The sequence below is a fragment of the Chaetura pelagica genome, unplaced genomic scaffold (assembly GCF_000747805.2).
Source record: "Chaetura pelagica isolate M959 unplaced genomic scaffold, ChaPel_1.0 scaffold181, whole genome shotgun sequence".
NCBI lineage: Eukaryota > Metazoa > Chordata > Aves > Apodiformes > Apodidae > Chaetura > Chaetura pelagica.
The window spans coordinates 121,962-137,898 of NW_009951992.1; the positions used below are offsets into that span (position 1 = coordinate 121,962).

At 47.3% G+C, this 15,937-nt stretch overlaps 1 protein-coding gene across 1 annotated transcript in view; it reads right to left on the minus strand.

Moving 5' to 3' along the window:
- Positions 1-13,050, minus strand: part of CD34 (CD34 molecule) — a 24,358-nt gene extending 11,308 nt beyond the window's left edge. Inside the window, exon 1 of the mRNA XM_010002090.1 lies at positions 13,030-13,050. Coding sequence (XP_010000392.1) covers positions 13,030-13,050 — 21 coding nt within the window. The remainder of the gene's footprint in view (positions 1-13,029) is intronic.
- Positions 13,051-15,937: the final 2,887 nt, after the last annotated feature.

A 15,937-nucleotide genomic window follows, 5' to 3' on the forward strand; every position in this document is an offset into this window, starting at 1 on the left:
ATCTCTGAGCTCATGTGGCTTGGTTGGAGTTCAAGCCTTTGAGCTCACTGGCTGGGGGGGTGGGTTTCTCTTCAGGGGTTGTGCTTACGGCTCGAGGCTGCGAGGTGGAGTTTCTCCGATTTGATTCCACAGTTTTATATAGTTCATGGCAGCCTCACTATCACTTAGGTAATTTTCTCCTCCCCACTTTCCTGCCAGAGCTTCAAAACAAACAAAAGCACAACCCTCTCCCCAGCAAAGGAGCCCAAAGCCTGGCCGGGCTTAACTCCTTCCTGAGAGCTGCTGGCTTCCCTGCTCAAGCAGAGGCAGGGATACAGCAGGGATACAGCAGGGATACAGCAGGCTCCAGCTGGAAGGAGGGATTGCAGAGGAGCCTCCTGCCAAACTTCCCTCAAAGCAAAGCAAACACGAGCTGACGAGAGCAGGGAGGTGCAGAGCCTGGGGTCCCAGGGTTGTGCTGTGCCCGGTGCTCTGGAAAGGGGCAAACTCTGAAAACTGGCTTCAGGACTGGAAATTTTCTCAGCAAATTAAGCAAGGAACTCAAGGATGTGAGATCATCACTGACCTGAAGAGAAGTAACTCCATTAGCTTCACTAAATTGACTTTGGTCAAACAGAGAGGACGAATGAAATGGTTTAGAGAAGGGCTGAGGGAGAGAAAAACCCCCGGGCAAAAACTTCTGCACAAACCTGGAGCAGAAGAGGGACTCGGGACTAATAAATAACTTCCTGGAGCTCATTTCCATTCATAACACATTATGGAAATGTTAAAAACAGTATAGAAATACTGACTCCAGTTTTATTACCAGGCTGAACTTTGCCAGGTGGAAAAGGTTGGCCCTGGCTCTCTGCTTCTGCAGTGGCTGCACAGGGACCAGCTCCAGGCCAGCAGGACAAGGGATGCTCTGCAGAGGGCAGCAAGTGGGGCTGAGTCACTGCATCCCATCCTGGCAGTGATGAGAAAAAGATAAAGATAAAGAAACATGAGTATCTCCAAAAGGGCTGATTTAAATACCAAAAAATTTAATTTTTATATATTTATTAATTTAACTGGGGACACCAATGACAAATATCTCAGTAATAACTTGGACTTTGAGAATAAAAAAACAGACACATGACTACTTGGGAAACTAATCTCTAGTTAAATCTGAATTGTTTTCCTTTACAGCTAAATGATGTGGTCACTAAAGGAGTCATTGCTCACAGGAAATAAAAAATGAGGTGGCCAGGAAAATAGCTGTGGAAGGAAGGACACTGAAGCACTTGCTCAGTGTGTGATCATTCTGTGGATGCCCCGTTACACTTCTACAGTCATATGGCTACACTCAGCAAAAGGATTAAAAGACAGAAAAAAAGGGTAGGATTGTGTACAAAGACATCTCCAAATAGCATTTCCAGTCTGCTCATTTATTGCTATGACAAAATTCCAGTATCTTTTGTTTTTAGCATAGGATGGGGGTTAGCTGAGATGACATTTAAAGGTCCCTTCCAACCCAAACCATTCTGGGATTCTGTGACAGGAAAATGTCTCTTGGAAGGAAACATCTGTAGCTGAGAAATGTGCTCCAACATCTATATAAAGATTTCTCTTCTGTTCAGTAACCTGTTACTGAATCACTGAGCTGTCCTGAGCTATTAAATACCAAAATATCCCAGCAAAAGATGATAAAGCACAAAACCTGAGTGTGGACACAGCCTATCTGTCTCCAACAGCTCCCACCAAGCATTTTCTCTTCTTCCTCTCTCAAACACACGCTGGGAACTGCATGATCACTACATGACACAGGTTTGCAAGTGCATCTGTTGAGAAAATTCACAAGATGAAATGAGAAAAGTAGAGTGAGACAAAGGTCCTATTTAAATAACAGATTTTTTTTATTTTTTTTTTCCCTATTAAAGTGAGAATTTGGGTTGAATAGAACAACTGAAAATAAAAAGTTGGCATTTCAAAATATCAGCCCCTAGGAAGACAGGAGGCCACCTGGTGAGGACCAACAGCCCATCACACCAACCAGCATCAAGAGAAGCTGCTGAGCTGCCTCTGACCACTCCAGTAGAGTGAGGCCAAAAATCTGATCATTGCTTAGAAATACTATTTCAGTACTAAAAACAAGTGAACTGTGGGAAAAGAATAAAACCAAACGAGCTTGTGCTGAGCCCCTTGTGTGCACCAGAGTTGGAGGGGGTGGCTCTGGACCACAAGCCCCATGGTGGGTCTGTGCTGTGGGACTGCTGGTCCCCCTGCATCCCCAGCCCCCTCCTGCCTACTCGGGGGGCTTTGCCCCCATCCTGGGGGTCTCTGACCCCACCCTGCCCACCCCAGGGGCTCTCCCCTCTGCCCTGCCAGGTTTCCTGCCATTCTCCTCTGGAGCTGCTCCCAGCTCCTGGATGAAAGAAACGAAGAGAATCATCCGGGCTTGGCTACCGGATTTATTTCACCTTTCAACACCAGAGTAAAAATAGAGAGCTGGGCTAAAAATAGCTGCTGACCGGGTCTGCCTGACACTGAGCATGGGAAGCTGGAGGGCTTGGCTTCCAGTGGAAGCTGCATTTAAATGACATTCCCTGTGCCAGAAATGTGGGGTTTCATTAATCCTGATGCCAGCTGTGGGCACTGAGTATGTCACACCGTGCCTTAGAACTCCTTTTAGGAAAGTGACTCAGCTAAGCACAGCACAACGGGTAAATCAAACATACCCTCAAGTGAAGAATCCCCCAAAAATCCCAAATCACTTACTTATTAAGATAATTCTTTAAATGAAAGCACACTCAAGTTCCCAAATTTCAAGCAGCATGGCGATGAAGGCTTGTTCATATAGGCTGGGAATATGTCCAAGTATTTAAGGGTGATTTAATTTAATTGTGAATAGTGCAATAGACATATGGCTAGGCAGTTATATGCCAGGAAACATGTTTTCTATAAGTATTTTAGCAGGCAGATGGCATACAATAGTTTTGGTGTAGTCATTTCCTCACCTCTTAAAAGTTGCTATTTTGGACAGATGAAATAATTAGATTCCCACCATCCTCCCAAGACACCAGCACCGTGACCCGGAGGATGTGCAGGGTTGGAGGACTGTTTCTGTACAAAATCCCATCAAATCTAACAAACCTTAGACTCACCTGCCCCTTTGCCACTCAAGAGTTTCAAGGCATTTGAATAACTTCCCCACTGACACCAAAAGCCAGTGGGTACGGATGCTCTGCAGCCCTCCCACCCCATGGGCAAGTGCAGAGGGACGTGGCAGCACTTGGAGCAACATCACACCACAGCTAAAGCCTCAGAACACGAAAGTTTTGCCTCTCAACCCTCAGCCTTAGCAACCAAATCCCAGACAGAACGAGGCTCTCTGGCAATGATGCCCCAAGAGCTGCTGTGGGGCGCGCGGTGCCGGGAGCAGTGCGAGCAGCCTGACGCCTGCGCGGGGCTGAGAGCTGGAGCTGCACAGGAGGTGGTGTCTGAGTGAAGCTGGGGTTATTTCTCCTAGTAAAGCTTCTCAGGTGCTGTTGGGACGATGCCTCCTTTGCGTTAACAGATCCAAATCCTGAGCTCAGCTGAGCAGGGGGCCCTCCTGCCCACTGGTAAGGCAGGACACGGGCTCTGCTCCCAGCAGGCAGCTTCTGGGGAATGTATTCATTGTGGGTCATCTAAGAAAGGGCAAAGACCTCAAAAGCTTCCCCAATATTATCATCCTTACTGTGGTTTCCTTAAGAACTTGTCATCTAGTTGTTTTATTGTGTTTGGTTTTGCACAGTGTTACATTTCTATTCTAAATCTTGGGGCAGGAAATGCTTCCTTTAGCGGAGCTTCCGAAGCAGCATCCTGAGGCTCCCCCAAGGCCTCCTGTGTGTGAAGGCTGTTCTGGAGAGATTACTGCCTCCAATTCCACATGGGAGCTCCTCCAGAGCCAGCTGCTTCTCCCAGCCCTGGCATAGCCACAGGGGCAGGAGGAGGCTGGACAAGATCTCTCTTCACCTTACCTTTACCTTTACCTTTCAAACGAAGGTGTCCCCTCTCCTCCCTTCTTTGCAACCACAAAGGAAAACCTCCTGCCTCAGTGAGAACACCTAACTTGCCTGGGCTTTTATACTTCTTTCCAAACTGAGTGCACAGAGACTTTGACAACAATCACTCATGAGAGAACACTGACTTTCTACAACACCACTATTTATCTGAGTGTTTGTATTCTTTTTCTAAATCTTATTTAAATATAATTCTCCAAATGAAAGACCAAATACATGTTGTTGGATTTTTTTAACTTGGGCAACTTTAATTTTGTAATCCTTGAGGGGTGCCTTGCTATTTGTTACCCCCTTGCACATCTACTGCTTATTCATTTACTCAGCAGAGTCATTCCTCAGAGAGAGATGGCTGAAAAAAACACCCAAGAATATCAGACTTCTGATCTGCAGATAATATATTCTCTTTTAAAAAGCTTTTGGAAATCTTAAAATCAACAAAACCCAACATGGATGTTGCAACTATTACACAGGGTTAATAAAAGTGATGTATTGAAACAAATTGCTTAGCATGATGATTCCACTAAAATCAATATCTTCAAATAATAAAGCAAATCTGAAGCAAACACACGACAACATCCAGGGGAACCATCTGGTGAATAGATTGCTGAACAGTTTTATTCCTTAAACTTTTACTTCAAGATTGTTGGTTCAAATCTAATCAAGGCCCTGCTCATTTAGTTCCTTCTGTCTGTTCAACGCTTTGCAGGATATTACTGGGTCTTTAATCTAGTTTTAAGGGGCAGGCTACAATGTAAATCAAGTCACTTAAGCATTTTTCCATGAAACTGTTCCCCAGATGCAGGTTTTCCGGAGCAATACCAGAGGCTGAATGAAGGAGTTAGAAGGAAGTGCCTTGAAAAAACAAGGCAAGAATCTGCAAAACCAGAGGCCTACAGAAAGCTGGAGCTTTTCTCAGTGGCAAGAAGGAGGGGCTGAATGTTTGGAAAGCAACTTTGGTACAAGGTGGGCAAAGAGCCAGAGCAGAGAGGTGGGCACAGCTGGAGCTGATGGTGCTACCTGGAAAGATTGGCAGCACATTGACCCTGGCAGGCAGGAAACCCTGGCATCGGGGCTAAAGAAAAACCTTTGTGGTTTTTGAAAGTCATTCCTCCTGGCTTTGTGATGGAAAGAAGAGCAGCCACTGAGGTGGGATGAAGGGCCCACGTCAGAGCCCTGCACATCGAAGGATCCCACCAGCTCCCAGCAGAGCAAACAAGGAAACAACAGAAATGAAACCTAGCTGGAACTCTTCCTAACAGTGTCAGAGTGGTAGCTCCCTCTAAAGTCATAATAACACCTCAGGAAAAGCAAACAAGCTACTGACACACCTCTCCAGGACGCCCCACGTCGCGGCTCTTGGCACGCACAGAGGTGACTTTCCGTGGCCCTGCAGGGAGGTATCCTCAAGCTCTGCTTTTGGTTTATCTGAAAATAAGCACATTTGAACATACAATGTGTGACAAGTATCTGCAGAAGATAAGAGAAGGCCCAGGAGGACATGGTATGTCCCACTCCTGTTACGATCCATCACTCCTCTGGGCTGGTATCGGAGTCTCGTTAACCCGGCTGGTTTCACTGACTGCTCCTCATTGCTGCACCAGCCAGAGCACTTAACTATAATAAACAGCAGCACCACAAAACACCAATAAAAATCATTAAAGCATAAGTCTCGTAATTTAGTACAAAGATTAGCTTCTCCATCCAGATCTGCAGACTGCTGATTGCAATTTATTTCTCCCATTTATGGATGTCACAGGAATATGTGAGCTGGATTCATTGCTTGGGCCTTCCATCCATCACCAGGGCTGCAGCAAGGCCAGCTCACTGATGTGCCAAGTGAGCAGCACCTGAGATAGAGGAGATGCTTAATTTAAACTTGATTTTATTTTATTTTTTTTTAAATTGGTATTTGTAATGCTGTGATGAAATGATAGAATCACAGAATCATTGAGGTTGGAAAAGACCTGGTGACCCAGGGGATGAAAGAGAAGCTAAAGCTGAGCAGGCATGGGGTGCAGTAGCTGCTCACAGTAGGTGCAAGAGGTTGTTGGTGAAGCAACACTGACCAAGATTAGGGAAAACAAAGAAAAAAACCCCAAAGTCTGTGTTGCCTTTTTTCCCCAGGGATAAGAGAAGGCCCAGGAGGACATGGTATGTCCCACTCCTGTTACGATCCATCACTCCTCTGGGCTGGTATCGGAGTCTCGTTAACCCGGCTGGTTTCACTGACTGCTCCTCATTGCTGCACCAGCCAGAGCACTTAACTATAATAAACAGCAGCACCACAAAACACCAATAAAAATCATTAAAGCATAAGTCTCGTAATTTAGTACAAAGATTAGCTTCTCCATCCAGATCTGCAGACTGCTGATTGCAATTTATTTCTCCCATTTATGGATGTCACAGGAATATGTGAGCTGGATTCATTGCTTGGGCCTTCCATCCATCACCAGGGCTGCAGCAAGGCCAGCTCACTGATGTGCCAAGTGAGCAGCACCTGAGATAGAGGAGATGCTTAATTTAAACTTGATTTTATTTTATTTTTTTTTAAATTGGTATTTGTAATGCTGTGATGAAATGATAGAATCACAGAAATCATTGAGGTTGGAAAAGACCTGGTGACCCAGGGGATGAAAGAGAATCCCTAAAGCTGAGCAGGCATGGGGTGCAGTAGCTGCTCACAGTAGGTGCAAGAGGTTCTTGGTGAAGCAACACTGACCAAGATTAGGGAAAACAAAGAAAAAAACTCCAAAGTCTACGTTGCCTTTTTTCCCCAGGGACAAGACCCATCCAGATGTAATTGATGTAACATAAGTACAGCCTAAAAACTCTGGTGGTATTTCTCCAGAGAGAAACCAAAACTGTAATTAGGAAATAAAGGAATAGCTTTTACTGTGAGTAAATACCAGGTTAGTGCCAGGTGTTACTAAGACATCAGACAAGCTGTAAAACTCATCAGTGGCAGCAGCCAAAGGCATCTTTAAAAGCACCAGGGGGAAAAGGACTGGAAAGGGCTCTCATCTCCACCCCAGCAATTGCTGATAATAAAGTGCTGCTCTTTTCCACGTGGGAAATGAGGTCCCAGAGGTAGGAGTGTTTCCATTTCTCAAAGGAGGGTTTGTTCACATACACAGACAGGAGCAGCCTCAGCCATTCCCAGCTCCTGCTGCTACTGACCCACCACACTGGAAGCTGTAACCTGCATCCACAACATCCTTTTCTTTTGATTTTAAAGCCATGTCCTTGGCCTTGGAGAGATAAATAAAATTAAATAGATATCTAAGAGCCACTTCTTTGGTTGTCCCCTGAAGAGAAGGATGCAACAGCAAAACTATTTCAACTTCAGTGCTAGATGACCTGAAAAAATGACAGGGCTCTACACAAAGCTAAATTCAGACACCACTTATTTATTGATGTGTTTGTACAATAGGAGTGGCTGGGAAGGCTCCAGACTCCCGGGTACCTTCTGATGGCACATAATAAGCACAGACAACACAGACCTGCAGTGAATAATAGAACAAAAAGCTTCCAGTATCACTGAAAATCAAAGCGTGTGTGCAGTCAGATGCTATCCAGTTGAACCTCCTGGGAAGGGGAGTGAGGGGCAACTCCTGAGCCCAGCTCATGCCATGGAGGAGGCAGGAGCTACAGGACAGTAGCATTAAAATATAAACATCCAACAGTATTAATGTTTGAAATTATAATGCTGTTTCACCATACAAATGATAATACTATTGGTAAGGTCCAACTAAAGAAGCAGCATAAAAAAGACATCCAAATTGTGGGAACAATCCCAAACCTTTATTCTCAGGACTATGATGATCTGGGGGGAAAAAAATAAATAAAAAATCTATTCATGAGCTAATGAAAGATGCATTAGAAGTGACCAAGATGAATAAACTTCCCACAGTCACCGAGAGTTAACAAGACTCTTTTTTTCCCCAGAGCTTCAGGAAGGATTCCAGGCACCAGCAGAGCCTTCTAGGCACAGCAGCTCTGTCCTCTCTGTGCTCAGGATGTCACCTTCCCAGCCAGAGGGCACAGGCAGCCTGGGTGCAGTGGAAATGGTCCCAAATGGTCCCTGTCCCCTCCAAGGGATGTGGGGGCTGCTGCCTCCCAGCACCAGCATCCTCAGGCAGCAGCCCCAGGACACATCTGTCCTGCTACCTCTTTGCCCACTATTAATAAACTCTCCGGTTCCTCTAATTACATTTTTCTTTCAGATATGTTTTTTCTTACCTCCACCAAATGCATTTCCCCCGTGGTACCGTGCAGGAATTGCTGCTGCTGAAGGTCCTGGCATGGTGCAGAACTGCCTCTATCAGCTCTTTGTGAAGAGCAGGGCTCTCCCAAACTGGGGTATTTATGGTTTGTTCTTGTAGAAAGTCTTTCCTGCAAAGATCTCAAGCAGTTATGATGAACAAAGAGCACCTTCATCACACAGCCAGAAGCCAGGGAGCCGATATGGGGAGATATGGGGAGGTCTTGGGGTGCTGAGATGCCAGTGGGGGCAGGGGGAAGGTTGGTACATAGACTCAGAGAGTCAGAATTGTTCAGGTTGGAAAAGACCTGTGAGATTATCCAGTCCAACCTTTACCTAACTCTACTAACCCAGCTCCCTGCTAAACCATGTCCCTAAGCACTGTATCCAAACCATTATTAAACACATTCAAGGGCAGTGATTCAGCCACTTCCCTGGGCCATCCCAGTGCTTGGCGATTCCATGCATCCCATGTGGGCATGGGATGCACAAGAGCAAACAGCAGCTTCCACTGAAGACTGGGGGTGCACAGCCCTGCCCTACCAGGGGGGTGTTTCCCTGGATCTCCCGTGCAGAGGACGGGAAGGGCTGTCCCTGCTGCTCAGCATGACTTGGACTGAGGGAATCTGAGCTGTCATTTGGGTAAAGGAAACCTATGAATAGACTTTTTTTTTTTTTTTTTTTTTTCCCCCACCTCCAAGAACTTCTCCTCTGACCTTTTGGAACACAGCCCCTCTCAGCAGCATTTATAGTCTTAGGCAGAGCATCAGTGATGGGAGGTGACGCCGCCTCACTCAGCGGCAGGGCTGGGGTGACACGGGGCACACGATCGATCCGCGGGGCTGAGGCTCCATTACTTACCAGAAGTGCTTCAGAAAGAGCTCCAGGAACACAAGCCCTCTCCTGAGACCTCTCCTAGATGGTTTCAGATTAATTGTTACAGGTTTGTTGGTTTGTTTTTACGAAAGAAAGAAGACTTGTTTGCTTTTTTTTCCCTCTGGAGCTTTACCATCATCTTTCCTCATTCAGATCGTGGCAGGAGGTCAATAGAGTTCCCTGCCCAAGCCAGATTCCTCCACCATTCCAGAGGGAAGTGGATACATTCCCAGCTCCCAGCTGGCTATCTGTGTCTCAGAGCAACCCACGGAGCACACACCACCTCCCTGCTACCAGCTTCTTCCTTAAGCACAAGCGCTTCATAATTAACTGCCAAGACATCAGAGCCATCAGAGCTGGCTGTGCTGCCCTCCAGGATCAGACTTGCTGCCTAAAGGGTCTCCCAGTCACTGCTGGTGGGATTTTATTACCATGCACAGCAACAAAGCAGAGCAGGAAACCTCCACTGTGTTGCCAAGGACAGTCCTTCCTACCCAGAGGAGACAGGTTGGGAGCTGCCTTCCCTCCCTCTGCCCATCCTCCTTGTCACCATTCCCTCTATGTTTTAAAAAAAATTTTCTTAATTATTTTGGAATCTAGAGAATAATCTGTCATCAAATCCTGCAGAACAAATTGAACGTCAGGTTTTCAAACCACTCTAATAAAGCAGATGGTATCACAAGGCTGTAAATCTCCTCCCAACTTCAGTGCCTCTAAACGCTGACAGATTATCCATTAATGGGCAGATTAATCCTGAACAGCAAAAACAGTGGGAAGGAAAATACATGCTTTTGTCTCCATAACAGCCAAAATGAACACACTAATATGTACAACTCACAGGAGAGATGCAGCCACATCCATTACAGCCCATGGAGGGACTGGCAGAGCCCAGAGGTGCTGGGAGATGGGCACAGCTGCTGAGTGACAGCTCCCTCCACCTGCCCAGTGCCTTGCTGGGACCAGTAAAGGACAAAGTGATGGAAGGGGCAGGGCTGACTGTCCTGATCGTAGAATCCTAGAATACCAGGTTGGAAGTGACCTCAAGGATCGGCTGGTCCAGCCTTTCTAGGTGCTACTCTAGTTGTTATGAGGTGGCTCAGAACCCTGTCAAGCTGACACTTCAAACTGTCCAATCTGGGGGAACCCACCACCTCGGGAGACTATTCCAATGTTTGACTGTCCCCATGGGGAAAAATGTACCTCTTGTGTCCCACTGGAATCTCCCCAGGAGCAGCTTGTGCCCATGACCCCTTGTCTTTTCCATGTAAATAGGGAGTCTCCATCTTCTTGGGAGCCCCCTTTTAAGTAAATCTACTTCCCCAAACCAATTTACTGTCAGCATTTCTGGTGATTCCTCTTCCCTTCCCCACACGTCACGTTCCCCCAGAGCTCCTCCCCACCTGGAGCTGGTTTGTTGATGCCTATTTTGGCCGACTCCTCTTTGTCAATCCCAACAGCAGCAAGTGCTACTTCCCTGGCAAAAGTAGAGGATTTTTGGTCTCCTGTGGCAAACAGCAGCCCCTGCCAGTGCTGCCTCCCCTTTGCTGTCCCCTCCTCTCCCCACTGCTGAGCTGCTTGGCAGGTGTGAAATATTAATTGCCTCACATGGGAGCCGGGCTCACTGTCTGTCGCGTTTGACTGAAATATCATTCTCTGCCTCAAATATAATTACTGGGGGTCTGGATTTTAAAAATAGCCTCTCGCCTGTCTGTTCATTAGGAGCCACGCTTTGCTACACAAGGAGATATTTTGGTTAATTATAAAAGAGAAAAGGACAAATTTGTCACATCTTTTGTTTTCGTTCCGCCGTGCCTGCCGGTGCCAGCAGAGCCGTGATGGGCTGCTCAGCCAGCACCAGCTGCTGCCTCCCAAACGGGGAGGGGGTCAGAGCAGGCTGGGATCTCAGCACTGGGAGGGCAGTGTGTGTGTGTGTCTGTGCTCCGACCTCCCCTCGCTGCAGAGGAGGTTAAACAAAGGAGAGAAAATTTCCGTTTCCCTGAAACGCTCCGATGCTGAAGGAGCCTCTGATCCAAAGGACTGAAGTGTCCTTGGGACACCTGCCAGAAGTGCTGAGCTGAGGTCCTGGGCTGCAACTCCAGCACCCTGTAGACCCCATGGACCATCTCCACCACGGCAGAGGTGGCACTAGCCCATCCTTCTCCCCCAGCTTCCAAACTAAGACCTACCCTCCCAGGCTTGCTGAGTGCTCGTGCCAACACCCATGCACGTTTTGGGCTTGTTTCTGAAAAAGAAGCAAAAAGCCATTTCATAGTTGCCAGTGCCAAGAGAGGAGAGTGATGACACATTTGGAAATGGCAGATGAGAGTGCTAACAAACCTCCCCTTGGCCTCATGTGTAATTAATAATGTGTTAATAAACCTCCAGAAGAATAAAGATCAATAGAGCTGTTGCACTCCCAGGCCCTGCCTGAAACCTTCCCGGCAGCAGCAGCTGCAGCTCAGGAGAGGGAAGGGCTGAGAGTGGCTTTATCCATGATTAAATTCCTGGTTACAGTAAGCAGCACCTCTACACTAAGGTGCATGAATAGAATGTTTCATAATTATTTCTGAAATAAATAATTATCCAGCATTTCAAAGAACTCATAATAACAGCTTAAACTGATGTATTAAACAGGCATAATAATTATTCCAACAATATTGAATGCTGTTCTGTCAAATAATCATTTCATATATATGAAGAAAGCTTTCAGCAACAGCACCAGAATCCAACATGTTACCAGATTAATGACACAAAAATTCCACATCCTTTTCCTGAAGACAGACAGAACTTTGTATATGGAAAATGAAATTGTACCTACAGAGCATATAAGGAAATATCATGCATCAAAATATATAGGGAACAATAGAAAGGGAGTGAAAAAAAAATGCCCTTTTTAAGCCTGGAAAAATTGGGCAAGGAGAGCTCTGCTTCAGAAACTTCTCTGGGTAACAAGGTAATCTGGAGCAGGAAATGCCTCTAAACCAGCAGCCTGGATGGTGACTCAGATTCTATCCCAAACCAGGTCCATGTTGTCCTCCCAGACTGAGCCTTTTCTCAGTAGTGGCTACTGAAAAATAATAATAAATGTAAAAACAACAACAACAATAATATTGTATTATTATTTTCTTATTATTTCCATATAGCACAGGAAAATCCCAGTAAATGAACTGCAGCAAATCTCTGCTTGTCTCCCCCTTCTGCTGATACTTCAGTAACACTTAGAAGAGCAGCACAAATTTTATAACCTTGGGATGAAGATTAAAAAATAAAGCCCAGTAAAAATCCTTGTGAATTATTGAAACTGTATCTCATTATAATGGAAGGAGTGAGCTTTATTTTCAGTAAGTGACATGGGAGCAGAAAAATGGGAGGATAATGATGCTCAGGCAGAACAATTATTTCATTGTGATGGAGAAGCATAAAGTTTATCACTTTGATTACTGCCCTGATTTATTTTTTTTGTGCACCCAGTTTAGAGACCCATAAATCATGTGGATTTCTGATGCTCCATCTCTGCTGCTGCCCAGAGGCAGAAAGCTGATCTGCTGGAGCAGGTGCTTGGTGCTCCATCAGGCTGCTGCATCCTGTGCCCTTTTCTGCCTGAAGCACATCCTGCCTGACCAGCCTAGTGGCTTCTACAACTGAGTGACTGCATCAGTCAACCAGGGAAAAGCAGAGGGTGTCTTCTGCAAGGTCCCCACCAAAATCCTTCTCACTAAATTGGAGAGATAAGGGTTGGATGGGTGGACTTCCCTTCCAACTGCAAACATTGTGTGATTCTGTTTGTAGCAGCCCCTCTTCCTCACTTGGCAATCCTGAGCTTTGAGACAAACATTTTGAGCTTGGACAAAAGGCAAACTCAGGACTTACCAGGGTCCCACCCTTGGACATGACCAAGCTGAGGGTGTGATGCTGTTGCTAATGATCAAAACCAGCTGCTAACTGCTTAAGGCAGAGCATGGAGGGGAATTTGGGTAGGTTTTTTTGGTTTGTTTGTTTTTTGATTGTAGGAAACTGAACAACAAAAGCCCTGCAACACGCGCAGTCCCTCTGCCCAGCCCTCTGACAATCCCACCCTTCAGGAGGAACCTACCTGGGGCCATCACCCAAGAGACAGGAGGTTTGCACAGGAGAGCAGGGAGCCCCTCCTGCTGCTGCAGAGCTGCTCCTCCTGCTCCTGCTCTCCTCTGGGGCTGTCTGCGTGACACTTTGCCCATAAAACATGGCAGCTTGATGCACTGTACAAGAGTGACATAACTTTTATCAAGGGGAAATTTAAGGCTTAAGTGCCTTTAAAATGCTGGCATCACTCACTGTGTGTGCTGGCTCTTTTTGAATATTACAGCCATTATATGTAATTCTTTTTCCTCTTGGAGAAATATTAGCGTGTACTTTTCTTCTCGTCAATCATCTTTTTTTTTGACCTTTGTACCATCAGCTGCCTTGAAGAGGGTCACACCTGCTCTGGAATCTGTGCTTCCCAGAGCCTGTTCTAGCAACACCACGGAGCCAGACTAAGGAGAAGACTTTGTCCATTTGAACAGCACGTTTCCCTCAGGGAATTCAGCCTCTTCCAAACCCACAATGGAGGCTCCTGGGGATGAACTGACACACACACAGCACCCTGATATCTGTACCAGGGCTGCCCAGCTGCCACTGGGTGCTGGGGTGACTGGAAGGACTGATCCAAAGTCTCTGGAGCATTTTGGGGTAAGGTCCACACTGCAGGATCTCTAAACTGGGCATCAAGGTTGTAAGTTCTCACTTCTTTTTGCAAATGAGGCCAAAACCCTAAAGCTCAGAGGCAGGAAAATGCAGAGCCAGGTCACACCCCCAGGCTGCCATGACAAACAGGACTTTCCTGAGACCTTTCAAGCCATTACATCCATTTACAATCCACTGCCTCTACACAGAGATTGGGATTATTTCTTTTTGCTCTTTACCATATGTCCTGCTACAGCACTTGAAAGCAGCACACCAGGTCACGGCTGCCCTGCAAGGAGAAGGCAGCTCAGATCATTAGTCTGGCTGGATCCCTTGTTCTTGAGCTCATCACTGTCATCTTCCTGAGTGGATAGAAAAGGATTGTGTTCCATTGTCTGTGTGCACGAGGTCAGGAACACATTCAAGGCTTAGACGTGAAAAGCTGAACCAGACGAGATACAGAAAAGTGCTTTACAAATAAAGCTCTGATTTCGCTCCCCACCTAGTGCTAATCCTCTGCAATCTGCTGTTGCCTTATGTCTCTCTGATCCCTCCAAACCTGGCCAGCGTTTCGATTCTACCCTATCTCGGGAAGTGACCTGCAGCGCAGTAGGAACCGCTCCGGGAGCTGCGCAGCCAGGAAAACAAACACAAAGCTGGGAAAGCCACTAGATGGCAGGAGCAGGGCCGGGAGCCGGAGCATCCTTGGGAGCTGGAGCATCCTTGGGAGCCGGAGCATCCTTGGGAGCCGGAGCATCCTTGGGAGCCGGAGCATCCTTGGGAGCCCGAGCATCCTCTGGATACGGAGCGTCGATTCTACCCTATCTCGGGAAGTGACCTGCAGCGCAGTAGGAACCGCTCCGGGAGCTGCGCAGCCAGGAAAACAAACACAAAGCTGGGAAAGCCACTAGATGGCAGGAGCAGGGCCGGGAGCCGGAGCATCCTTGGGAGCTGGAGCATCCTTGGGAGCTGGAGCATCCTTGGGAGCTGGAGCATCCTTGGGAGCTGGAGCATCCTTGGGAGCTGGAGCATCCTTGGGAGCAGGAGCAGCGCCGGGAGCCGGAGCATCCTTGGGAGCTGGAGCATCCTTGGGAGCCGGAGCATCCTTGGGAGCTGGAGCATCCTTGGGAGCTGGAGCATCCTTGGGAGCCGGAGCATCCTTGGGAGATGGAGCATCCTTGGGAGCTGGAGCTTCCCCGGCAACTGGAGCATCCCCGGGAGCTGCAGCATCCCCCTGCAACTCCGCACCTCTCCTGTTCCACTTGCTCCCACATTTCCTCAGTCCTGCCCTGGGAACCTGGGACCAGCAGCAAACAAGCTCCACTGTCATCAACTGCAGGCATAAATTACCCCTGTAATTAAACCATATGCACAAATTGTACCATATTAATCACTAAAGAATGTTAATGACTCTGCCTGCTGCTCAAGCCTCAGTGGAGTCCCTGCTGAGCACCCTGGAGGGTCGGTGTTTGCTCTGAGGGGGCAGGGGGCTCCCAGGGTGGGTATGGACCCAGGGAGGGGTGTTGCTGGCTGCAACCCCCCATTCATCCCCTGAAGGGGAGGCAGTGGGGACAGTGGTGGGTTTCAATAAGGCTCTCTTGTACCCATGTGTGCATTGGTTGGCTATTGCTGCATCCTTGGGTGATGTGTGGTAACAGGTGCTGGAGGAGAGAAGTTCCAGGCCTGGGCATATTGTCCTGCTCGTTGCATCCTCTGTGAGCTGCCCCTCACACCCCAATGCTGCTGTATAACAGGCCTCAGAATCAGTTAATACTCAAGAACCTTGTCTCAGTCTTGGTATCAGAGAATCACAGAATTGTTCAGGCTGGAAAAGACCTGTAAGATCATTCAGTCCAACCTTTAGCCTGATAAGTGCAAAGCTATTGAGTTAAAGCAAAAATAAGCACAGAGCAAACCCTGACATAATCCTCCTCCATGGGGCAGCCAAAACAAACCTGGGCTCTGCCATCAGGCGCCACGTGTGCTATCCATGTTGTGAGCTCAGCTCTGTTTCCCCCCCAGCACCCCCAGCCCACTCCCCATCCCAGCCATCTGCAGCACTTCAGATGGTTCA